Source organism: Dreissena polymorpha, chromosome 14 (assembly GCF_020536995.1).
Source record: "Dreissena polymorpha isolate Duluth1 chromosome 14, UMN_Dpol_1.0, whole genome shotgun sequence".
NCBI lineage: Eukaryota > Metazoa > Mollusca > Bivalvia > Myida > Dreissenidae > Dreissena > Dreissena polymorpha.
Genome location: NC_068368.1, coordinates 6,635,205 through 6,662,974, shown reverse-complemented (window position 1 = coordinate 6,662,974; position 27,770 = coordinate 6,635,205). Strand labels below are relative to the sequence as shown.

The following is a 27,770-nucleotide window of genomic DNA, read 5'->3' as shown; positions in this document are numbered from 1 at the left end:
TTTCCAAACTTCATGTGATCACAGTCTGACATATAAGAAACAAGCAAATAACAGTCGCAAACAAGAGCTGTAACAACAAATGATTATAAAAGATTATGCTCAAGTAAAAAGAATAAGTAATACTGGTGTGTTCATAATACTGTAAGGTCCTCTTATATACATCTGATATAAATAAGTTAGCACTCACAAGACAAACCAACTGTTCAAAATACAAGTGTGTGATACAAATGATACACATAGACATATTATAATCTGATGTAATCAGGACGTTCATTAACTTGAAAACTGTCAGACAAAACTTCCTGTGCAATAAGTAACAAATTATCTGCAACAAAATCTTAACAGAGTCGAAAATTATGAATTCAACGTTTCTTTAAGTTAATTTATAGTTCGCTTGGTGTTTAAATGGCCATTTATTCAATAAAAGGTGTGTATAATTTGATTAACATAGATAACAACAATTCCCAGTTCATGGTTCATCCTGGTAACTTCATTACTCCCAAAATTCCTTTGTTTCAAAAAACATTTTTTTTCACTGTCGCGATTGCCAGTAAAAATATGCTTGGCACAAACAAAACCTTCATACAAGTGTACTTTGTTAATGTTTAGTGCTGTCAATGACTGCAACACATTCCACTGAACAATAGGCAATCCTTTTTAACACATTCCACGTGCGTTTACACAAGCTCTTCTCTTCATATGTTATACGTATTCAAATAAACGTATGAAATGAAAACATCACTGCTTTATATAGTATGAAAACAGTCTTGTCGCAAACGCAAATGTCAGGCGGTGCTTTACATGGTATAGAGGCTTTCATTAATAAATAGAAATAGCAAGTGACTTAAGTTGGAGAATGAATCCAAAACAATCATGCAAACTTTCGAGAACTTAACATTTTGCAAAACTTGTTCACGTTTATACAAATGTGGATACACTATATTGGCCACGTGGTACTGTATTTTAAATGTGAAACTCGAATTATATTTATGGCCCTAGAAGACATTCATGTGAACAGAAATATTACCTCTAAAACTATTTGTATGTTAATCTAAATATTCTACATTGTTAGAGTAAAAAAAGTTTCACTAATATTGCACCGGATGAAACAATACTTTATTTTCTTTTTAAACACAAAATCACATCGTTCGGGTGTTAAACCACGTAAAAAGAACTGTGTTCCATTAAATATTTGCTATTCATATGTTTAAAAGTATTTACAAAACTATTGATAATAAAAAAACGTCAATAAATTAGCGCTCAATCGGGCGCGACAGTTGTTCAACACGTGGCGGAAATGATCCTTTGAGCGCCAGAGGCTTGACAAGGAAAGCGTCTGGGTTGAACTGCACGTGGTCCATAGTGGCGCGCACGATCGGTTTGGAAAGCTCCTCGAGCCTGCCGGTGGCGGATGCCCGCTTGGCGGCGCGCGTGACCGACCACTGCTCGTCACGTGGCATCTGGTAGCCGTCGATGACGGGTTTGTGTCTCGCCAGCTCTAAGCAGCGGGTAGATGCCGAGGCGTTCTTGGCGCTACGCGCTACCTGCAGTTTAAATATAGGCAATCGTTTGCTCTGGGAATCACTATGTCGAAATATGACAGGTAAACGTTTGCATGTCTGAATGAATTCATACGATATATATGCCGTAAAAAACAAACTGTCCGAAGTTGTAGCCGTCCATATGGTTAACTTTTTGTTACCCACATTCTTCAATGTGAAAATTCATAATATCCTATGTCAACTACTAGTATGCGCTAAGGGCCGCTTAACCATTTGTACTTAAATCGAAATTTTTACTTAATCGTTGTTATGTCTGCTACGCTTTCACGAGGCTTAAATCCGTGTTCGTCGCAAAAACATCAAAGTAATATCACTTACAGACGACAATTACCGTACAGTGGGCTAATACGTGATTGACGTACAATTCCTGTTTGTCAAAAAGTGGTATCGATGTAGTTCAAAATCATGCTAAACTGTCATTTTCTTGTTCAAACGTGAAATAAAAACGTAATGCTTCATTATTAATAAAAGTTCTACTACTTGGTTATGATTGTGTTATGTACATGTATCAGCAAATTATGGATAAAACATGGATGTCTAATTGATCATAAGAACGTGAGCGTTTGTCTGTGCGCGTGTTCCGACAAACCTCCCAGTCCGGTTCCCGGAAGGGGCCCTCGTTTCTCGGCTTCGGTGTTGATAGCGTCAGAAGGCGCTCCGTCGCTTCGGCTTTCAAAGCGGACGGCGGTATTGGGGTCTGAAAATAGACATGCTCAACTTCACGTCGTTGTATAATGTGGAAAATGGACTCGAAACATATGCCTAAGTAATGATGTAGCTTTTGTGACCGGTCTTTGTCCGACGTCCGTCCGTCGTCCGTTCGTCCGTCGTCCGTCCACATTTGTTTGTAAACACTCTAGAGGCCACATTTATTGTCCGATCTTCATGAAACTTGGCCAGAAGATTTGTCCCAATGATATCTCGACCGAGTTCGAAACTGGGTCATGCTTGGTCAAAAACTAGGTCACTAGGTTAAAAAAAGACAAACCTTGTAAACACTGTAGAAGTCACATTTCATACACAATCTTCATGTAACTTTGTCAAAATGTTTGCCGTAATGATATGTTGGTTGAGTTCAAAAGTGGTTCAGGTCCGTTGAAAAACATGGCTTCCAGTGGGCGGGGCAGTTTTCCTTATTAAGCTATAGAGAAACCTTGTAAACACTCGAGAAGTCACAAGTTTTGCCCAATCATCATGAAAGTTGCTCAAAACATTTGTTTTATTCATATCTCGGACGAGTTCGAAAATGGTCCCGATCGGTAAAAAAACATGGCCGCCAGGGAGTGGGGCAGTTTTCCTTATGTGACTAGAGAGAAACCTTGTGATCGAACACTATAGAAGTCACATTTTTTGCCTAATCATCGTGAAACTTAGTCAATACATTGGTTTTATTGATTTCTCGGACAAGTTGATTAAATGGCTCAGATCGATGAAACATACACTTTAGCATTCACATTTCTCAAGCTTTCTTTATCAAAGTTGCTGAAAGATCTCAGTCAAGTTTGATAATGAGCAAAATCACATAATTAATGCCATAATTATTGCCCTTAGATTGTCCAAATTTTCATTATATTATACAAAATCCTTGTTAACACTCTAGAGGTCACACTTTTGTTTCAGATTTTATGAATCTTGGTCATAATATTTATTTTTGTAAGCAAAGTTTGATGTTTGGTTAAGGGGGGTCAACTCAAAATATAGGTAACGGCCAGGTCAAATCTTACAAAAACAAAAACACTCCATGCGCCAGAGTTTTGGTTTAATAATGATGAAACTTGACCAGGATGTTTGTCTGGACAAAGGTAAAGTTTGACATTTGGTAAAGAATGAACCGACTCCTCTCAGGTGAGCGAACTAGCGCCATCTTGGCCATCTTGTATAGAACTTCTTGTGGATTGGTTTAGTCGTGTTAAAATAGTGTTTAGTCATATGTTGGTTTGGTATCTTTTGTTGATGAAATACATATGTGTTTGTTCCGAGCAAGTATACGTACATGTTTGGGTTTACTGTTTCAGAGCAATAATTATGTACGCTGAATGGATATGTTGCTATGCGATTTATGCATGGACTTATATTGTTAAGTATGCCTCTATTAAGATTACCAATATAGTACTCCGTTATTATTTATACATGTTTTAGTAGAGGGCATGACTTCGCCCCGCCATCTTGACCCCCTTCCATGCCAACCAAATCATACAAACTTCTAAAGTCCGATAACTTTCGCCCTAACTCTACCTTCTTGCCTAATCCTTAAGCACCATCCCATTCAAATCCCAACCCTCAATGCTTGAAAATTGTAATGTGAACTCCCCAAAGCCTCAACCCAATTGCGCCTCATCCGTTTTCTTTTCATCTCGAGAGTCTCGCCTAAATACATATTCCAACACACGTCCAGCACCCCCCTCCCCCAACCTGTACGGTCCCCAAAAGACCTCCCCAAGACACACCAAGTACTGGTTCTACCCAGGAAACGCACTCGAGCGCGTTCAGTAAGCCTTTGGCGTTTGATGCAATAGCTTAAAAAGATAAGTTTAAATTAAACTAACCTGTATGGGCTTCTCGGGCTGGAAGTCCCGGTGGGGCATCTTGTGTTTTGCCAACTCGCTGATCAGGGGCCGCTCTGTGCCGGACATGGCCTTGACATTCACGGTCCAAATAGGGCTCTGGCGTCCACAGCTGTATTTGAATTGGGCGCTGCGAAAGTTGAAGCAATATGTGTTAGACTACAAGCATGTATTTTAAAAGGTCAACTAGGCAAACTTAAATGTCTTGAGGAGAAATTCGCTTCCATAATTGGAATTATTGTGGCTCTATATATACATATAACAACGTTTGTGCCTACTTGTTAAATGTCATCAATATATACACATGTAATTATGACACATTTCGATGGATGAAGCATCGCACTGCTAGTATAGGTTCTTAGTTTAAGGCCTTGCTTGCAAAAAAAGGAACTTGTTCAACTACAATATGACGATGAAACGATATGGATGAAATTTCTCAGCAGAGTATATTCGTTATAGTAAGAAACCACTTTGTTACACATATACGAGCATTTACTAGAGTTTGCCTCTCTAGGGACGAAGAATACCCCCTCCCGATGCCGCATGCCATAGTTTGTAGAAAGTTGAAAAAAGTATTACTTTTATAATACATCGTATTTAACGATAAGTTGAGCACAGCGCACATGCACAATTTTAATTATTGACTTACAACGCATGCAATGTTAAATTTGTAACTTAAACATGTAAAAAATGGCTTCTGACAAGTCTGGTCGTTACAGGCCGTCAGACGGACATATTTCAACAGAGATTCCAGTATACCCCATTTACTTTGACGGCTATACGCAAGAAAAGTACATGTGCATCATATTATAAAATGAGCATTTAATTAAACGCAATTTTAAGTTGAACGTTATTACTTTTAAAGCGTTAAATGTTTCGAAACTGTGTAGACAATGAACAACATTCTGTATTGCTATTAAAAGAAACATACAACCACACAACATAGTCACATGTCTAAGACCGAAGCACAGTATACTACAGTAGGATATTAGTAGTAGGCACATTATGACAATTCACGAGTCATGCATGTAGTTTTATCCAGAATGGTGGTCGTCTAAAGTGAATGCAAAGTCGATAACGTGTACTGACATATGAGCCGTGTTCTTAGAAAACTGGGCATAATGCATGTGCGTAAAGTGTCGTCCCAGATAACAGATTGCGGACTGCACAGGCTGATCAGGGACGACACTTTCCGCTTTTATGACATTCGTTTAAATAAAGTCTCTCTTAGCAAAAATCCAATTTAGGCGGAAAGTGTCGTCCCTTATTAGCCTGTGCAGTCATCTGGGACGACACTTAACGCACATGCATTATGCCCAGTTTTCTCAGAACACGATTTATATGTCGTGAATTTGATTGCTTTTTTAAGGAGTGAACTAACATGAAATGTTTACAGGTTTTTGTTTTCAAATGATTAATGGCAGGAAATCTTAAGCACGTGTAAATAGTTTATAGGACGAATGACCAATATTTTTTGCATCATATAATAGTGTTGTTAAGGTTGTCAACGATGATCAGTTTATCCAGTATCCCAATCGTAGGTCAACGTAATCCTATTTTCACTTGCTTTTAATAACATATTGCAAGTAATTATATCCAGCCCTTGTATTGGTTTATTGTTATGACTGCAGTAGCAGAAATTGTCCACAAATTGGTGACATGGTGACGAAAAGTGTATTTGTTTGGATGGGGCTTTAGCAGCGGAAATTGACAACGGACGAATTGGTGACGAAAATAGTATTTGTTTTGAATGGGGCTTAAGCAGCGGAAATTGACCACGAACAAAGCGGGTTAGTTAAATGCATACATGAAAGCGAGCACAAAACGGGCATGACCTACATTGTTGGAAAATTGATCTTCGGCGCATTCGTGAGTCGTTTTCTGAAAGTCAGGTTCACAGAATTGAATGGCAGTGTATTCATATATCATACAGAGCCTCGATGTGGGAAAACGGGGCTTAATTCATGTGCGTGAAGTGTCATCCCATATTAGCCCGTGCAGTCCGGACAGCCTAATCTGGGACGACATTTTCCGCTTTGCTAATGAGACGACACTTGTCGTAGATGAATTAAGCCCGGATTTGCCAGAGCGAAGCTCAAATATTGGTTGATCTGGCGGCGGACAAACCTGGAGCATATAGGTTCACGTCTTATCCAGCCGCAAGTATTTGGTAGATATATGTTGAGGTTTCGGTGCTGATGTTGACATATGTAATTATTTTCAATATTACAGAGTGGTAATGGTGGTCAGCAATGCAAATTATCATGTTTGATTTTTCATTTTACGAGTGCCACACGGATCAATTAAGACGATTCTAATGAATGGCTATACACATTGAACTAAAATGTAAATGTTATAGATGAATGATCGAGTCGCATTATGGCTGTAACCAATGGCAAGTACACGCACACTTCTATCCTACAACCGAATGGTTACCATGTACATGTATAGTTGTCTATCGCACACCTGCATTGTTACCATGTAAAAGTACAGTTGTCTATCGCACACCCGCATTGTTACCATGTACAAGTACAGTTGTCGATCCCACACCCGCATTGTTACCATGTACATTAACAGTTGTCTATCGCACACCCGCATTGTTACCATGTACATTAACAGTTGTCTGTCGCACACCCGCATTGTTACCATTTACATTTACAGTTGTCTATCGCACACCCGCGCACACCTGCATTGTTACCATGTAAAAGTACAGTTGTCTATCGCACACCCGCATTGTTACCATGTACAAGTACAGTTGTCTGTCCCACACCCGCATTGTTACCATGTACAAGTACAGTTGTCTATCGCACACCTGCATTGTTACCATGTATAAGTACAGTTGTCTATCGCACACCCGGATTGTTACCATGTACAAGTACAGTTGTCTATCGCACACCCGCATTGTTACCATGTACAAGTACAGTTGTCTATCGCACACCCGCATTGTTACCATGTACATTTACAGTTGTCTATCGCACACCCGCATTGTTACCATGTACATTTACAGTTGTCTATCGCACACCCGCATTGTTACCATGTACATTAACAGTTGTCTATCGCACACCCGCATTGTTACCATGTACATTAACAGTTGTCTGTCGCACACCCGCATTGTTACCATTTACATTTACAGTTGTCTATCGCACACCCGCGCACACCCGCATTGCTACCATGTACAAGTACAGTTGTACCTACGCGAAAATCTTGATTTCGATTAACTATATACCAATACTCACCAATCCAAAGGATATCTACAATATTATTTATTTGTTATTTTCAACAAAATTATTTTTCTAAAATAACGGACAAACGAAAGATGCAGAAAGTGTTTATACAAACTTATTAGAGGCGAGTTCTAAACATATATCCGTATTCTGAAGTTAGATTGCAAATTTTGCATCTCCAATTTGCGATGCGATTTTTATTATAAAATCTTTAGTATTTATACCAATCTGTCAAGTAGTCGTGCGACCCGAGCTGTATACGGCTAAAGGCCCACACACGCTTACTTAAGCCCGATAGTCGTTTTAGGCCCAGATACTAAAAGGCACCCGGGGTACGTTTAAGTATATTTTCGATTGTAGTATACTTAAGATTAAGTACGTTTATGTAGTACCTGAGCCGACAATGACAAATCGAACCTTACTGAAGGCGCCCCCACTCGCACACCTACCGGTCCTCCTTGAACTCCCTGTGCGTCTTCTTTGGCTCGGCGAGCACGTTGAGGCGCTCCGTGGATCCGGTGGTCTTGGCGCCGTCCTTCACCTTCCAGATCACGGAGGAGCGACCGCAGCTGTAGAAGAACTGAGGCCTGGAAAGCAACGGTGAGAGGAGTTGAACTGCGACGCGTTTTAGAACAGATCAGACGCGTTCAGAAAGGAAGGGTAAACATGGAAAACAACGGTAAGAGAAGTTGAACTGCAACGTTGAAAGAGGGAATGTCCACGGGTTTTAGAACAGATCAGAAAGAAAGGGAAACATCAAATGATGAGATCGTATGTTCGACGTAAAAAGAAGGGTCATTCTAGAACAACGAGAAGCAAGTGTAGCTCTAGAACGGATGTCTGAAAAGCATCGGCGAGGGGAGGAGAAATACGAAGTAGAAAGAAAGGGCGTTCTGGAACTCCGAAAGGCGACTGCAAGTGTAGAAAAACAGAGACGGCAATATCAGACTAACTGCAACGTGAAAAAAAAGCGTTGTAGAAAACCGTGTAGCAACCACAATAGTAGAACTGATGCCTAAAACAACGTTTATTTCCTATAAAACGTGTTTGATACGCAAAGCAACTTAACTTCCTGAAGTGGATTCCCATTGCCTGAGTTAGTATGTGTAAATATATTTATATACCTATTGATTTTATCTCCTTTCATAAAGTTGACTTTGGGTAATGCTAAGATGTCTAGTCGTTCCGTCGAGTCTGCCCGTAACGCTTCCGGTTTCACTGGCCATATCATTTCCTGTGTGCCCCAGCGTACATGCGGTCTGTTTGGGAGAGAAAACTGTCACATATATACATATAGGCTATGCACATTGTACACCAGTATTTTTCAAACCAAATAAGGTTATCGACGTCATCTAAAATATATTCCGTTACCAAATGGAAATCATGCCAGTAGATAATATTAAATATTTTTTAAAGTAAAAAATAATGTTCTGCTATGTTTCACGTTTTAACTAAAGCGTCTTTTTGCTAATACGTTTTTGCTGGTAAGGATGATTCTAATGTCAACTATTGGTCTCAATTTGAGCTTTAATAATAATAATAATAATAATAATAATAATAATAATAGTAATAGTCATTTACATGGTTTGGTCATCTAATATGCCTATCACGTATATGCCAAGATACCTGCCAAGTAGCGCTGGAAGTACAAGCATATGTTATGGCTCTCGAAAAACGTGTTTACGACACGTGGCTACCTACCCGACACTGGTGTACCATTCTATCTTCGGCTCTTTCGGTTGGGCAAGCTGAAGTAATCGCTCTCTGAAACGCAAGATGGGACACATTCAATACGAAGTCGTTATCTTGAAGATTACCTTCACGATGAACTAAACTAAATCAATTAACCACTTTATAGTTCGATTGCAAATACAAAGTTCTATTCCTGTCAAAAGTGCTTTTTAGCGACTGGTTTTGATTAATAAATTGTAGACTGACATTTGAGAAAATGGCCATTGGAGACATGACACGCTGACATTTGAAACAATCGCAATAGAGACAAGACAATGTTCAGCCATAGTTAACTCATTTATGCATAGCGTCTAGAAAAAAGGCCTTGTCAAACAGCTTTGACCCAGATGAGACGCGTCTCATCAGGGTCTGCGCTGTTTGCTTAAAGGAATTTCTTTAAGAAATATTCTAAATATTGAAATACATATACTAGACATCCCTAATTTTGGAAATAAATTGATCCAATGTAGAAGGATGGAAGAGTCCACTAGGCATAAATGGGTTAAGCATAGCATGTAGATGTTTTATGCATGTGCGGACAACGCTTCTAGTTTCAATGATCTCGTATAGTCCTTATGTCTGCAGCTTTACAACGATTCCATTTCCGGATCACGAGTTTCACCTACAGTATCCTATCGGCCGCTGCCGGGTCAAACTTCCAGTTGGGCAGATTAATCGGAAAGTCTCCGAGGTTCTTTGGCGTCCGTACGTCCGATAGCAGACATCCTTTGTGGAACTTGGAATTAATTGGCGAACTTCTGTTCTTTCCTGTTGGAGAGCTCCTGTTCTTTCCGTTTGTTGGAGAACTTCTGTTTTTTTCGAAGGTTTTTCCTAACGTCTTTGCTCGTAAAGGTGGCAGCACGGTTGTCATGGTAATGGATGTTGTTTTGTAAACTTTACGTCTTTAAACTGTTACTTTTTTATACTATATTGCTCACAATATCCGCTTGTTCTTGTATAAAAAAGTTTAATTCCTATCTTTTATTTTCGCACAAGTTTAAGGTGTGCTAAACTTGCATCGACGTACACAGTTAATTTAGAAAACTCTATGTGTGGTACGACTGAGGATTAATATCTTAACTACCATGCTTACACATTCTTATGTTCTCAGCTGCTTTCCCCATTAGGAAATCAACCGCGTACACTAATCAGGATTAATAACTTACATTCGACGTATTTACCAGATTGGGAAAGGTTAATGCACCTATGTATATACATAACAGTGGTCGTCTACTTTAACGTACATGAACTTTACAAACATTCCGATAGGTTTTAGATTCCCCACGGCGTGCATGTGCATGCAACTGACTTCTAAATGGGCACTGTGCAACGTAGCAGATTCTTGTGCTTTGACAAAAACTACGATACGCCACGAATCCCTTTTTATAACCTTGTCAACCTTAGCTGAGATGTTTTGCCATACGTCTTCCTCGCAGCGCCTCTTGTCAAACGTAACACAAACCGTAGCGCTAGCTCGGTAATTTGTAGTGACTTAATACGTATGAGCAATGGCAAGATCTAGTACGTGTAAAGTATACCGAAGCGCTAGCTCGGTAATTTGTAGTGACTTAATACGTATGAGCAATGGCAAGATCTAGTACGTGTAAAGTATACCGAAGCGCTAGCTCGGTAATTTGTAGTGACTTAATACGTATGAGCAACGACAAGATTAAGTTCGTGTAAAGTATACCGTAGCGCTAGCTCGGTAATTTGTAGTGACTTAATACGTATGAGCAACGACAATATCTAGTACGTCTAAAGTATAACGTATCGCTAGCTCGGTAATTTGTAGTGACTTAATACGTATGAGCAACGGCAAGATCTAGTACGTCTAAAGTATACCGTAGCGCTAGCTCGGTAATTTGTAGTGACTAAATACGTATGAGCAACGACAAGATTTAGTACGTGTAAAGTAGACCGTAGCGCTAGCTCGGTAATTTGTAGTGACTTTATACGTATGAGCAACGACAAGATCTAGTACGTGTAAAGTATACCGTATCGCTAGCTCGGTAATCTGTAGAGACTTAATACGTATGAGCAACGACAAGATCTAGTACTTCTAAAGCATACCGTATCGCTAGCTCGGTAATTTGTAATGACTTAATACGTATGAGCAATGACAAAATCGAGTACGTCTAAAGTATACCGTAGCGCTAGCTCGGTAATTTGTAGTGACTTAATACGTATGAGCAACGGCAAGATCTAGTATGTGTAAAGTATACCGTAGCGCTAGCTCGGTCATTTGTAGTGACTTAATACGTATGAGCAACGTCAAGATCTAGTACGTCTAAAGTATACCGTAGCGCTAGCTCGGTAATTTGTAGTGACTTAATACGTATGAGCAACGACAAGATCTAGTACGTGTAAAGTTTACCGTAGCGCAAGCTCGGTAATTTGTAGAGACTTAATACGTATGAGCAACGACAAGATCTAGTACGTCTAAAGTATACCCTAGCGCTAGCTCGGTAATTTGTAGTGAATTAATACGTATGAGCAACGACAAGATCTGGTACGTCTAAAGTATACCTTAGCGATAGCTCATTTACTGTCTAGTCATGTATATGAATACGAATGAACGGGTCATGATTAAGTCAGTAACAAATGGCGTGATATACAGCTTATTGGTTTTAATGGTTTAATATTATATTTTATTTTTATGATTGTATTTAGTAGTCAAATTTATGGATTCTCGAAAACCTTCCTTATGAAAAAAACAACGAACACACAAACAATTTAAATAAATACATGAAGTTATATTGTAAGATAAAATAATACTTGTGTTTGCCGAACCGATGAGCGATAACCTTTCTAATGTTGCAAGACTCGCACACACATTATTACTCATCATATAACTGGTATATGCCATGTAGTACCCGTCACTAATTCATCGTGTGGGGTTTCTTGTGACAATATGATTTTTTAAGTATTTAACCTGAAGGTTCATCATCACCTGCGACGGCTAATAAATCCGTGTGCAAACATGACATAAAAATGTAAAAAAATCAGTGCAATATATATTCGAGCCATGCTATGTGGGAAAGGTGTTAAATGCATGTGCGTAAAGTGTCGTGCCCAGATTAGTCGGTGCAGTCCGCACAGGCTTATCAGAGACGACACTTCACGCTTTTATGATATTTTCTGTTTAAAGAAAGCCTTTTCATAGCAAAAATCCAGTTAAGGCTGAAAGTGTCGTCCCTGATAAGCCTTTGCGGACTGCACATGCTAATCTGGGATGACACTTTACGGAGATGCATTAAAACCCAGTTTTCACAGAGCAGTGCTCAATCATTGACTCTGACAAGTATTTCGTTCGTCTGTGATGCATAATCTTATTATTTAACAGGAAACGCTGTCATTCTTTCTATACGCTGCTCTTTTTCGGAGCCTTAATCAAGACGGATATAGTTCATATCGCAGCGAAATTAGCTTGTATAAGTCAAGAAAAAATATATTACAAAAAGATTTGGAAGATTATTCAGTGAATATCCTTACGAAATTGGGAAATAAGTGAATATCCTTACGAAATTGGGAAATAAGTGAATATCCTTACGAAATTGGGAAATAAGTGAATATCCTTACGAAATTGGGAAATAAGTGATTTATAGTGAAGAAACAAAAATTATAATAAAAAGGTTTACCCGACTGACAAATCTCATGAACATAAAATCGTGTAATGTATAGGTATACTTTTTATCGAAGTTTTTCGGTTAATGTACTCAAAAGAAGTACACTCGCTTCCACGATTTAAAACTGACGGGTGTTTAATATGACATACACGTAACAAAGAAATTAAAAAAAAGTATATGACGGATTTGCGATTTTGATTAAGATCAAGTGTTTTTATCATTAATATTGTGTTTTTACTCATGTACAAATGTCAAACGAGAAATCAAAACAAAAAGAAACAACTCGCAAATGCGCATTATCTATTTGATCAGTAGTTTTATAAACATGTTCCCTCAAAAGTTTTGTATACATAAACAAATATTACGTGGGAAGCAGTAGCATGCATCTAAATTCATCTATTTGCTCATGCAATCAGTTCTTATAAGAGGGTTTAATTTATTGATCAAGCGTATTGTACGTTCGAGTGTTTAAAAGGTCGTACCGACGTATTGTTTCAAGCTAAACGATAAGATTGTATACTGCTGTATGGTCTTTTTGTGTGAGATTATTGTTAACATTCAACACACGAAGAATGATTGACGCTTTTGACAAATCATTTAATTCCTCGCGATATGGAGCGATATTGAACCCGTTTGTGTCTAAATGCCCAGACGACCGAATTCCGATGCCTTGTGCGTAGCTAGCTAACGTCGATAATAAATAATAATACAAAATAGGACTAGTATGTTGGTAATAATAATAAAATACGTTTTACGCTGTCGTGAGAAAACGATGTCAACTTTAGTCGTACATCCTATTTTAGTATCCGTTCTTCATTAATACATGTACGTATTTGATAGTGTGACAGTATATCAATTGTTATTAATAAAAACGCTTGTATTGTTCATACGTGTCATCATGTGTCGATAATAGTTTAAAGGGTACGTACAGGATTGTGATCTCTGTAAAAGACTTTTGCCGTATGAGAATTCTCTCACAAGTAGTCTCGTTGACATATGCGACAGACGTTTTCAGTTATTACTTATTTATTAAAAATCCACATGTATTGTTGAACTTCAAGTTATCATTATTGAAATCTCGCTGAAAAAGTAATGCTTGCGCCCACATATAGTATGTGAATTTTCTCTACATATGAACGCAAATAATAGATGAAGAAAAGCCGTGCTTATTATTGGCAGATTCAATGGTCACCAGCGACTTCTAACAGCCCATGCATCAAATGGCTGTTGTAGTGAAATCCGTGATTAATGGATATTGCATGTTCGAACACTTCACTTTTCGCCTTTGAATTGTCTGTGCGTATTGAATTTTGCGCTTGATTAATCCTTCATTTATTAAATGTTTGTTGACCACTTTTTCTTATTTATCGTTGCCTATTGTTAATAAAAATGAATCGTAGTTATAGCGGGCGAATTCAATTCTTGCACATGTCACAATGTCTGGCAGTCTCTAAAGAAAACGTCCGGCCAAACAATATATGTATAGGCGTTATATTGTAAATCGGAGTGGAATTTTCAATGTATTTGTCACATGAATCGATCACCAGTTTGTCGACGCCGTGAGTTTTTCATTATTGGGATTAAAAGCAAACGTTTGAATAAGAAATGTAAATATATATAAGCTGCGTTCGGGCAAAAAACGGCATGTGCTTAGAGTATCGCCCCAGATTAGCCTCTCCAGTCAGCCGCTCAGGCTAATCAGGTACGAAACTGTCCGCCTTGATTAGATTTTCGTTTAGTTGAGGCTTCGAACACTTCCATAAAAGCGGAAACTGATGACTCTGATTGCGAACTGCACAGGCTATTCTGGGACGACACTTTACGCACATACATTAAGCCCCGTTGTCACAAAGCGCTTTTCAAATTGATCGGCGGTCTTAGCACTTGTTGAGTGATTTATGTAGTGTTGGTTGTGTTCATGAAGCGTGTACGGGCACGTTCAGTTAGTTGTTCGGCGACGACAGATGTAGTGCATGGCATATGGATGCCTTTGTTGGCTGGGCCCCACGCTTGCTTTCATTTAATCGAATGACATTTGTATTAGACATGCACACTAAAGCAAAAGCCCGAACATTTGCGTAGAACTTAACCATCTTTTATACGTAAAGCAACATTCGCTGCAGTGTCGAAGAAGAGATAGTTCATCTGATAGCTTATGTTTAATTGAAGATTTTCATGGTCGTCGAGTCTGGGTCATTGTTTCTTGCTATATTAAATGTGCAATATCATTAAGCTGCCTTTATGCTTTATCTTCATAGTTACTTGTTAGTTTCAATGATCAACATATTTTAGGTGCTGTTTGTTGTTTTTTATTCTTCTTCGCCGTTATTGATACACATTTTGTTTTTGTTTATAAATTGGTGACTTGTCATCGGAGACAAACCAACATGCTAAAACAAGAGTTCACTCATGCTGCTGCTGCAGCTGAGTCAGACGTTACCCGCATTGACATTGGTCAACGGCTTGGTTGATAAAGGTTACCCGTATTGACATTGGTCAACGGCTTGGTTGATAAAGGTTACCCGTATTGACATTGGTCAACGGCTTGGTTGATTAAGAGCACGAAGTACCTTTTTCATAATTCCTTTGTGGATATGTGCCAATGGTACGGTGGATTTAAGAACGCATCTAAAGGCATCTATAAGTTCCCGTAACAACACCCCTACATGTGCTTGATGTAACTCATATCTCGTGCAATGCATGTCGTGCAGGTAATTTACCTGTCGGTGAAAGCTGTTGTCCGCGACCTGGGAAAGCTAGGTCTGGTACTAATAGTAGTAGTAGTAGTAGTAGTAGTAGTAGTAGTAGTAGTACTAATGAACAATGAAAATGGACATGAAAAATGGCTGTTAAAACATGAGATTGATGGAATAAAACACATATTCACAATTACCTAATTATTTCAATGATAAACAAGAAATATGGCGCTAAACCAGGTGTTTAACGTTTTAGATGGTAATTAAATGGGACCGTTTCACGTTTTGGTAAATTAACAAAAATAAAAAAAGTTGTTTCAGATTCGCAAATTTTCCTTTTAATTATGATATTTTGTGAGGAAAGAGTGATACTGAACATTTACCATGCTCTAAAATATCCATTATATGCATCTTTTGACGATTTAAAAACCTGAAAATTATAAAGCGTTGCAACGCGATGCGATTGAATAATTTGGAGAGATCTGTTGTTGTCGTTACATTTAGTGACACTACGAGGATTGTTTATATAATAATGTATAACATACATCACTCGGTGTATGAGCACGGATGGCCGAGTGGTCTAAGCGTTAGTCTTTTACTCCAGGGATTAGTGGTTCGAGCCCAGTTGAGGGTTACTTTTTTTCTTTAATTTTATTCTTTTTTAATGGAGCTTTTTAGATCCAATGTTTTCACTGATTAATATAAAGCATTCAATGACAAACTTCAATATCTGCAACAATCTGTGAAAGGTCCCTTTAAATATTTGTAAAATCACAGGCTCGATCTTTATGAAAGCTGTCTACACACATTTTCATCCTTCACTTTCTTTATCACCTATGTCACAAATTATTACTAAACATAAAACAATTAAAACCTCTCATCAAAACTCAATTTATAAATGAATATTGTATATTATCATTTTTGTATGTAATTTTCTACTGGTATAAATTTATCTGCGCAAAAGACTGAGTATTGAGGTGTTGAAGAACTGATATTTACATTTAAAATTTAATAAAACAGTGAGCTTTCCAAAAAAAATTAATGATGTAATCCATCTTATTAAAAAGTATCTGTGGTTACCAGTATATTGTAATCGCTAACATTTAAAATATGATTTCCATTTCAAGCATTTTTTTCAATTGTGCAAAGAAAAGAGAGCAAAACAAAACTGAACACGCTCAATCCGAATTTTAGCTACCATCGTTATATCCATACGTTATATCCATACGGAAACAGTTTTCTGTGACATTGACCTTGATCGAACTGACCTTGACCTCAAATGCATCGAACTGACCTTGACCTCAAATGCAAGCTCATGCTTGGTCTGCATCTTGACCACTACTCCCATACAAAACTTTAGTACAAAAATTTATCCATCCAAACTCCATAAGCAGGGCCGGATCCAGAGAGGACATAACTGGGGGGGGGGGGCACACAATTTGTTCCATAAAACAAAGACCTATACAATACATGTATTCTATAGGTTTTTGCATAAAACAAATGCGGGAGGGGATGAAGTCAGGGCATAATGAACAGACATATATTAATAACTTTACACTTAATATAAGGGATTTCAACATAAAGAAGTTAATACAAAACGCTGTTGCATTATTGAGCAGATAACCTTTTCTTTGTTACTAGCAGTGGCCATGGCTTTGAACAGACTGCCCCCGAATGACCTTTTATGTTTGATCTGCATATTAGCAATCTACAAACATAATTTCAATAAAATACCTCTATTTGTACGCACGTTATTTACCAGACACATTTTTAGCTCATCTATTTTTTGAAAAAAAATTATGAGCTATTGTCATCACCTTGGCGTCGGCGTCGGCGTTGGCGTTGGCGTTAGCGTTGGCGTTGGCGTCGGCGTCCGGTTAAGTTTTGCGTTTAGGTCCACTTTTCTCAGAAAGTATCAATGCTATTGCATTCAAACTTGGTACACTTACTTACTATCATGAGGGGACTAGGCAGGCAAAGTTAGATAACTCTGGCGTGCATTTTGACAGAATTATGTGCCCGTTTTATACTTAAAAAATGGAAAATTTTGGTTAAGTTTTGCGTTTAGTTCCACTTTTCTCAGTAAGTATCAATGCTATTGCATTCAAACTTGGTACACTTACTATCATGAGGGGACTGGGCAGGCAAAGTTAGATAACTCTGGCATGCATTTTGACAGAATTATGTGCCCTTTTTATACTTAGAAAATTGACAATTTTGGTTAAGTTTTGTGTTTAGGTCCATTTTATTCCTTAAGCATCAAAGCTATTGCTTTCATACTTGCAACACTTACTAACTATCATAAGGGGACTGTGCAGGCAAAGTAATGTAACTCTGACTGGCATTTTGACAGAATTATGTGCCCTTTTTATACTTAGAAAATCGAAAATATGATTAAGTTTTGTGTTTAGGTCCACTTTATTCCTACAGTATCAAAGCTATTGCTTTCATACTTGCAAGATTTATGAACTATCATAAGGGGACGGTGCAGGCAAAGTTATGTAACTCATACTGGCATTTGGACGGAATTATGGGCCCTTTATACTTAGAAAATTGAAAATTTGGTTAAGATTTATGTTTTGGTCACTTTACCCCTAAAGTATCATAGATACTGCTTTCATACTTGGAACACTCACAAACTATCATAAGGGTACAGTAAAAGGACAAGTTGCATAACTCTGGTTGTCATTGTTACGGAATTATGGCCCTTTTTTGACTTAGTAACTTTTAATATATGGTTAAATTTTGTGTTTCGATCCACTCGAAGTATCAAGGCTATTGCTTTCAAACTTCAAATACTTACATGCTATCATGAGGTTACTGTACCTGGCAACTTGAATTTTACTTTGACCTTTGAATGACCTTGACTCTCAAGGTCAAATTATTAAATTTTGCTAAAATTGCCATAACTTCTTTATTTATGATTAGATTCGATTGATACTTTGATGAAACTACTCTTACCTGACATACCACTATAGACTTCACCCAAACCATCCCCCGTGCCCTCCCCCCCCTCCCCCCCTCCCCCCTCCCCCCCCCAATTTTTTTTAATTTTTTTTTTTTTTTTTTTTTTTTAAGATCATCTCACAAATGACCACCACACCCTCACACTATACCCCCACCCCACCCCTCCCACCCCACCCCACCCCCCCAATTTTTTTTTTTGATTTTTTTTTTTTTTTTTTTTTTAAGATCATCTCACAAATTATCACCACACCCTCACACTATACCCCCCCCCCCCCCCCCCATTTTTTTTTTTTTTTTTTTTTTTTTTTTTTTCGCTTTTTTGGAAGATAGTGTAATAAATGTCCACAACCCCACACTATACACCCCTCTTCACTCCACTCCTCCCTCCTTTGTGATTGAAAATGAGAGTCCCTTCACCTTTAAAAAGAAAATAGATGAGCGGTCTGCACCCGCAAGGCGGTGCTCTTGTTTTTCTATTTCTATTTAGTAACATAGATCATATCTTAACAGGCTCAAAATGCAACCCAAAGCTAGATAAGCTTGTAAACATACACAATTCCTGTGCAATACCTCCATCCAAACATGAGTTATTGAGAGTAAGCCATTTTTCTGTTTTCAGTAGCAGTGACCGTGACTTGTATTCGCCCTGCACCAACTTAAACCTAAGATAGATCCCCATGCACAGGCGTGCTATATCCGATCTCATCAAAATTAATCAATTCAAACTAAATTTATTGACAGCAAACCACACGTTTGCTTTTTTTCTGCTTTTAATAAAAGTGTCTTACCTCCACCGACTCGCCCCAAAATGCAAACCCAAGCAAGGCCTTACTCTACCTTAACCCATTTATGCCTAGTGGACTCTCCCATCCTGCTAAATTGGATCAATTTATTTCCAAAATTAGGGATGTCTAGTATATTTATTTCTATATTTAGAATATTTCTCACGGAAATTCCTTAAAGCAAACAGCGCGGACCCTGATGATACGCCGAATCATGCGGCGTCTCATCTGGGTCTACGCTGTTTGCCAAGGCCTTTTTTCTAGACGCTAGGCATAAATGGGTTAAGTTGGCTTAACTACAATTTCAGCGCACGATCTCCATCCAAACTCAAGTAATTGAGCGGAAGTGTTTATATTTTGTAAGTAAAGCGTCATTGAGCGTGAACCGACATGCGTCAATACAATCCCAAGCTAGATCTCTATTAAGATTTTCCCGCAATTTATTGAAATTGGTCTATGCAAAATAAAATTATGGACCAAAAACTTCTTGTTTACATCAGCCACCCTTCCGCCCATCTTACCTCAGTGTAAAAACAAGAATTCTAAAGTTTGTGTGTGTGTGAAAACATCGTTTAAATTGGTTGCTTTTGTACGACGACTTTATTACCCACAAATCACGACTACACTGACTTGTAAATGAAAGATTGTTCACTAAGATGTAAGCGTTGGATGAAAAAAATACAGATCAATTTAATGTGCACACGACACACAGAGACGCAATACAAAGCAAGTGAAGTTGTTTATCAAAATCTTACTGTTTATCTAACATCAGCGCAAAATGAAAAAGCTCAGCTTAAGACAACTTTTCATTATAATATATAATGATACATTTGATATTAAAACTATTAACAAACTACAATCGGAGACGGCGTCTTTCTTTCGTCAACAAAGTTTACATCTCTTTGGGTCACACACAGCCTATATTACTGAAAATGCAACCACTAAGACTGACAAGCAGTCCTTTTAGTACATACTCTAAAGTAGTGTGTGTGCATTTTAAGTCCACGTAGTTTCTTTTCGTATTCATTTTGGAGATAGCCCGACATACAATTTAAGTGATAGTAGACCATTTTTATTTAAGATATGAATGATATCTCCCATTATTCAATATTAGAAACTTAAGAACAGTGTCGTTATGTCTTTTTTATCATATACATGATGACTGTGCACGTGCAGCTAGTAATAATTTCGGCATACGTTAAATGAACACAAATACGATTCATATTGCGTTGATATAGGATGATCTCAGTATGTGCTCGAACAGTCAATTAATATTTTTTAACCTCTTCATGCGTTTAAAGCATGTCATAAAATCTGCAGGGGTTTGCTTTGTGAATGCACTGCAAATAAGAGTACACACCGTCACGTCTCCCACGAGGTCAATTAAGTATTTTTTTTAATTATACAATCACTGTAGAGTACGTCTTTATTTCAATATGTCCAGAGAGTGAAGAACACGCCACAATCGGGATTTATTTGATTCAAACAATGGTGCTAGTTTTAATGATATTACTATAGATGTAAAACACGTGCTTAAAATCTCAATTTTACGTGTTAAAACCATGCCTTAAACAAGGAAAGACCTTATGCTGATAAATTGCGTTGAAGGCCAATGTATTCCTGTTATAACGCATGTATCATTTTCATTCCTGCAATCGATGCGTCCTCGATCTGTCCGACATCGTGTTGCACCAGTTCCGGTGTCTGAATTCAAATATTGACATGGTCCCAATACTTGGCTTCGCCATTTTTGCATGGAACGGCGATGTGTCCAACTTTGTTCAGTATGTCATACGCTTAAAAATGCAAGTGTCCAGTTTCCATTTGAATACGACTCGAACTTAATTCAGGGTTGCGTAGGTGCATCATACTGTTTGTGAATGTGCAGTTATTTTGCGAAACACACATTAAACAGAAATTTGCGCCATAATTTCCTTGAACAAACTAATTTTGCAAGGTTTCTGCATCCCAGCCATGATAGGACCACATTGTCTAAGCCAGAAATATAACGGCACTCCATGTGTGATAGTTTTTACACCACGTGTCTTGGGTCTTTAAACCGTGTGTGATGGTGCTAACAACTCGTGTGATTGTTACCGAGTTGTCCCGACCGTGGTCCGAGATCTAGCAAAGCCAGGCTTACTGTCGAGAAATAGCACGACAGCATGAACGGCACAGTAGGGGTTTGCTTTCGCATCGATACAACTTGTACATTTCTCAGACATTATCCTCAGACATTAAAGTAAGGACTGTGGTCGATTGATTGGTTGTTAACAGGTTAATTGCCATTAATAGCCATGTCAAACAAGGATGGGTCTACCGTTAGAATTTGAAAACGGGATACCTTGTAGCCGTAAATTCATTTAGGAAATTTAGAAATCATTTTATGTTCGTTCATTCATAAAGCATTTTTATTATGCTGTTATGATGCAGTAATACAATTAAATAAATCGTACAAACACGTCACTGTTTATTAAAATGTCTTTGGTACTAAACATGTTTCGGCCATAGCCTTCATCAGTAGTACATTAATATAAACAAATACAAAGGAAGTGACGTCAACGTCATACAATAACGTAACGTCGTTTGGCGGAAAAATATATAGTACATAATATTACATAATACATAATACAAAGATGGATCAGTCATGATACAACAGTCTATTAGTAATAATATAATTTATAAAAAAACATAGTAATAGACAAACATCACACAGATGCAGTCACATTGCGCTATAAAACAAATTTGCTGTTGTTTTTTTAAACAATTGATATTATGTCAGTGAGATTGTTATGTCACAATCTTAAAAAAAGAAATTGTGCATGTCTTACTTTATTGTCACATAACTTGAATTACATTTAGTGAGAAAGATGCATTAAGTTGCGAGTCGCATTGTCAGTATCATTAATGGAGAAAAACATCAATACTGATTTTAAATAAGCTTAAATGTCTTACCTCCCGGATTCTCTTATGCGCTCAAATTCGGCTGAAAAAAGAGAGGGAATTTGTACTCAAAAGTGTTATACGCTGGTTAATCTTAACTGTGTTATACATTTGTATTTGGGGTCGACATTGAACAAAAACAACAACATCTTAGTGTTAAAAAGGCCCCGGTATAGTTTGTTTGTATACTTCACCAGGTTATAAGCTTCAATGTTACATATTTATTTTTAAACACACACTGAAACGGATTACATGAACGAACGCAAGTTTCACCCAAGGGAAGAATAAGTAGTGGTGTGCATGCATTATATTACTTTGTTTGCTAGTGTCATTAATATTGTATGTGGAAATCAATTAATCAAAAGGGTGAGAGCATTATTGTGATTGAAACTTAAAACAGAAAATATTACAATAGGTGTTATGTAAGGCGAGCAGATTTTTTGCGGTGCTGATTCGATGACAGTGGACATCAACCTCAAAGCCATATTCGGATTATCGAGCATTTACTTCATTTCGTCTTATCGTCGAGTATATATTGAATTACATTTCGTGTAATCGCTACAGCAATGTAAATAGTTTGGTGTGTCTGACAAAATTCTTTATGACAAAGATAAGACTTTGCTTAACCGTGGTGGTCAGTGCATGTTTAAATTGACAATCCTTGCATAAAATGAAATATGCTCTATCTTGTACGATATGGCATTAGAAATGCAGCGACATGGTCTTAGTAGTAACTGCAACAGAAAGAGATGCATGCATAGTTAGAGATAACATGCAGTGCGCATGCGTGTAAGACCGGTGTCGTCTCCCGGCCCTTACCACTCTTCGCCTTATTGACCCCGAACAGTTTGTCCTCTCTTTCCGAATCTGGACCCCTAAAGTTCACCGCTAAAACATACACGTGGAAGGGTATGAGTCTTCTTTTAGGATACTGGGATAACAACTAACAATTTTACAATAGTTACCTCAAACAATTTTGAAGTGCAGAGCAAATTAATTGTTGGTACTGTTGCGAACAAATAAACAACAACATATGTATAAATACATCATTGAACTACCGACAATTTGGATTCATATATGAATGAACAACCAGTAATTAAGAAATGGACGAAAGGGTAGACGGAAACATTAATCGTTGTCTACTCGGACGACTAGAAATACAATATATGGTATGATACCCAATTTTAAACGCGAAGCCCTGTTATTTCTGGTACGGTAAAAAGGGACGGTAAACACAATTCATCTTGTTCGAAACGCCAATTCGAGGATAGACTCATATTCGGTCAAGTCAATAATAACACAAATATATAGGGTTGTATTACTTCGTGCCTGTTGCCGATGAAATGCAAACTCGCCCTTGGTTGTGAACCCATTTATGCCTAGCGTCTAGAAAAAAAGGCCTTGGCAAACAGCTTAGACCCAGATGAGACGCCGCATGATGCGGCGTCTCATCAGGGTCTGCGCTGTTTGCTTGAATGAATTTCTGTGATAAATATTCTAAATATAGAAATAAATATACTAGACATCCCTAATTTTGGAAATAAATTGATCCAATTTAGAAGGATGGGAGAGTCTACTAGGCATAAATGGGTTAATAAGTGATTTTTAAGCGATCGACTGAAGCCGCGCTACATGTGTTGCGGACAATACTTTTATCAATCGATATACTTTCTCGTTATAGATTAAGAAGCTTACAATGCTAGCCATTGTGCACATGTTGTGGTTTTATCTAAGGATATAATAAATGTTTACTTTGATCTGACTTAATTACGCATGAAAACGCATGAGCATTTGTGAAGGTAATATTCCACTCTCACTCCTAGTCATTCATTATACGTTGCATGAATAGAATTAATTAAATAGCATTCCATTTCCCTTTAGTCTGTTCCGTTATGTTTTAGATCGGTTTGCAATATGCTTTGAATACGAAGGATCATAAAGCCTTTATTATTTATTGCAATTTTATTCCAATGCCAGAGACAATGAGTACAATCGATTGACGCACTGTGCGTTCATCTTACTTTCTGCGAGTGCCGTAATAGGGCCATAAGAGGGCTGTAAATTGGAAATTAGATTAAAGTCGCTCTGTTCTTAATGAAAAGTAATACTATTGTCATACTGACAAACTGATGATGATGACTATTGTCAACTAGCTTTTGCACGTGGTTTCTTGTTGGACAGATTTTACAATTATTTTAATTCGAACCGATAACGGAAATAAGATTTGTCGCATTCCAAACGCATGTGAATTGACTGGAATAGAAACCGATTGAAATAAGTTTCATAAATAAATGTACCGATGCGATTTATTTTCGCTGAATTTAGAGTATTCTACATTTATTGAGTTTACATATCGTGGTTTTTTCCACTGTATTATATAATACATCACATATCCTAAACATAGTATTAGGGCAAAAAGAAAATAACATGTGTTTGTACTAACATGGCTTAACTTTTGTTTCGTCATTTTTAGCTCGGCTGTTTTTGGAGAAAACCCGAGGTATTGTCATTCCCAGCTCGTCGTGTCCGTCGTCGTCCGCCGTCCGTCGTCCGACGTCCGCGTCGTGCTAAAACCTTCACAATTTGCTTTAAAATCAAAGTGCTTCCACCTACAACTTTGAAACTTCATGTGTATGTAGCTACACCTTCATGAGTTCTACACGCCACACTCATTTTTGGGTCTCTAGGTCAAAGGTCAAGGTCACTGTGACCTCTAAAAAAAATCTAACAAGCTTTCGCAGCCGAGCCCGACACCCGTTATGCGGTGCTCTTGTTTAAGTTTCTGATTCCGCAATTGAATAAGAATATGCAATGGCATGCAGATTTCGATTTTTCCTAATCTCTATTTAACATTCTTTGTTTAGAAAGGGTTTGTAAATTTACACCATATATCGAAGGAATATAATCAAATTAGACAAAAGCTTGGTAGTTAATTTATTGAATATGATCGATTTTAGCAATTAATTAAAAACTGAACCTGGAATACCAATATTAAGTATATGCCTGTTTTCGGGATAATGGAAACGAACAGCTTATATTGTACGCCTTATGAATGAAACACGATTTGAAACATGATCACACAAGGGTTGTGCTAAATACGGTTTAGAAATTTTTATTATGTATTAATACCAGACATGTAAAAATGACGGGGTTTAATGTATGTTTGGTTTATCAAATAATGTCTTGTGTTTTTCTTGTTAATGTAACTCTATCGTACAGACAGACATGATATTCGAACAACACATGTAGATTTTAACGCATTTGGCATGTATAGTACATTAGAAGAAATAATTTAAGCAATCATGCTAACAGAATCGAACGAAACATAATACTCTGGATTTTGGCACCTGGCTATAAGCCTATCTGCATGTTCAATATACGAACACTAGTTTTCTTAAACCGACGATTAGCGTATTTAACAGGCTTACTCTTTGAGTAATAACATAAAACCATGAAACCAGATAACGTTTTCGTGAAACAGAATATTTTGTATATACATGTAGACTTAACGACATGTAAGAATTTAAAAACGATAATACGTTTATTGATTGCTTGTATATTTATTTAATATTACGAAAAATAAATAGTAAGATATCAACAGTTATTACAATGATAATGGTAGAAAAATGTACACACCTTGCATGGTAGCCATATTTCCGCCTTTGAAAAGTAATTATCCAAATAAAGTGTGTTCACAGTCCCGTTTTCATGTAACACTTATGTTATTCTCTGTATTATTACGATGAGCACATGGTACTGATCCGATTGTGGCGCGCAAGTCTCTTAGATCCGCCAAACGTCACGAGGTGCCTTAGCAACGTCCTATTGTGCCCGCGCAGTGGTCACGTGACTTCGTAATTGTTTAAACGAAAGTGTAAATCATACTGCGTTAGTTAACAAATCGTATTGTCATTTAAAGCGATCGGCGCAGTGTAGCAGTGTTTTAAATAAAGCTCGCTCACTGCGAAAAAACATTGCCAAATTACTACCTATGTAATTCAATACGTATGGTTTCTTTTTTCTGACGATCGATTTCGCTCTGATCTCTTGTCGTCCACGGATTATCTGTTTGAACAGTTGGTTGTAAACGGCCAGATAAACGCGCTCATTTATAAGAAATCATAATTAAATGTTTGACATCTAAAGCATGTTTTTTTTTGTTTTTTTTTAGCTCACCTGATTGCTCAGGTGAGCTTTTGTGACCGGTCTTTGTCCGTCGTATGTCCGTCCGTCCGTTAACATTTGCTCGTAAACACTCTAGAGGCCACATTTCTTGTCCCATCTTCATGAAACTTGGTCAGAAGCTTTGTCCAAATGAAATCTCGGCCGATTTCGAAACTGGGTTGTGCCGGGTCAAAAACTAGGTCACTAGGTCAAAAAAAAGAAAAACCTTGTAAACACTGTAGAAGTCACATTTCATGCCCAATCTTCATGTAACTTTGTCAAAATGTTTGTTTTAATGATATCTTGGTCGAGTTCAAAAGTGGTTCCGATCCGTTGAAAAACATGGCCGCCAGTGGGCGGGGCATTTTTCTCTATATGTATATAGTGGCAGTTTTCCCTATTTGGCTATAGAGAAACCTTGTAAACACTCTGGAAGTCACAATTTTTGCCCAATCATCATGAAAGTTGGTCAAAACATTGGTTTTATTGATATCTCGGACGAGTTTTAAAATGGTCGGGATCGGTGAAAAACATGGCCGCCCGTGGGCGGGGCATTTTTCTCTATATGTATATAGTGAAAACATGTGGACACAGTAGAAGACACATTTTTGGCCCAATTTTCATGAAATTTGCTCAGAACATTTGTTTCCTTGATACGAGAGTTGAGTTCAAAAATGGTTCCGGTCAGTTGAATAACATGACTGCTGGGAGGGGGGCAGTTTTCTCATTATCCCCCCCCTTTCGAAGAAGAGGGGGTATATTGTTTTGCTCATGTCGGTCCGTCCGTCCACCAGATGGTTTCCGGATGATAACTCAAGAGCGCTTATGCCGAGGATCATGAAACTTCATAGGTACATTAATCATGACTCGCAGATGACTCCTATTGATTTTCAGGTCAGTAGGTCAAAGGTCAAGGTCACGATGACCCGAAATAGTAAAATGGTTTCCGGATGATAACTCAAGAACACTTATGCCTAGGATCATGAAACTTCATAGATACATTGATCATGACTCGCAGATGACCCCTATTGATTTTCAGGTCACTAGGTCAAAGGTCAAGGTCACGATGACTCAAAGCAGTAAAATGGTTTCCGGATGATAACTCAAGAACGCTTATGCCTAGGATCATGAAACGTCATAGATAAATTGATCATGACTCGCAGATAACCCCTATTGATTTTCAGGTCACTAGGTCAAAGGTCAAGGTCACGATAACCCGAAATAGTAAAATGGTTTCCGGATGATAACTCAAGAACGCTTAGGCCTAGGATCATGAAACTTCATAGGTACATTGATCATAACTCGTACATGACCCCTATTGATTTTCAGGTCACTAGGTCAAAGGTCAAGGACACGATGACCCGAAATAGTAAAATGGTTTCCGGATGATTACTCAAGAACGCTTAGGCCTAGGATCCTGAAACTTCATAGGTACATTGATCATGACTCGTAGATGGCCCCTATTGATTTTCAGGTCACTACGTCAAAGGTCAATGTCACGTTGACCCGAA

General features: G+C 37.9%; 2 protein-coding genes across 3 annotated transcripts in view; one reads left to right on the top strand and one right to left on the bottom strand.

Annotated features, from left to right (window-relative positions):
- LOC127859001 (nucleolar protein 16-like) overlaps positions 1-27,770 on the top strand; it is a 44,197-nt gene that overhangs the window by 9,899 nt on the left and 6,528 nt on the right.
- LOC127859000 (testicular haploid expressed gene protein-like) lies at positions 1,095-26,136 on the bottom strand. Of its 2 annotated transcripts, XM_052396387.1 has the most exons (9): positions 25,732-26,136; positions 22,108-22,138; positions 9,052-9,114; positions 8,475-8,609; positions 7,800-7,937; positions 5,966-6,007; positions 4,109-4,256; positions 2,152-2,259; positions 1,095-1,544 (listed from the first exon to the last, which is right to left on the bottom strand). In XM_052396387.1, the coding sequence occupies exons 1-9, from the start codon at positions 25,745-25,747 to the stop codon at positions 1,254-1,256; spliced, it is 972 nt and encodes a 323-aa protein (XP_052252347.1). In that variant the 5' UTR covers positions 25,748-26,136; the 3' UTR covers positions 1,095-1,253. The 2 variants fall into 2 exon arrangements, with proteins under 2 accessions (XP_052252347.1, XP_052252348.1); XM_052396388.1 differs by lacking the exon at positions 5,966-6,007 and having other exon boundaries at positions 25,732-26,129.

Excerpts from the sequence above, each read along its gene's own strand:
- LOC127859000 (XM_052396387.1), bottom strand. Across the intron at positions 9,115-22,107 it reads CGCATAAGAGAATCCGGGAG|AGAGCGATTACTTCAGCTTG; the intron begins GTAAGACATTTA and ends CTTGCGTTTCAG. Across the intron at positions 8,610-9,051 it reads GAATGGTACACCAGTGTCGG|ACCGCATGTACGCTGGGGCA; the intron begins GTAGGTAGCCAC and ends TCTCCCAAACAG.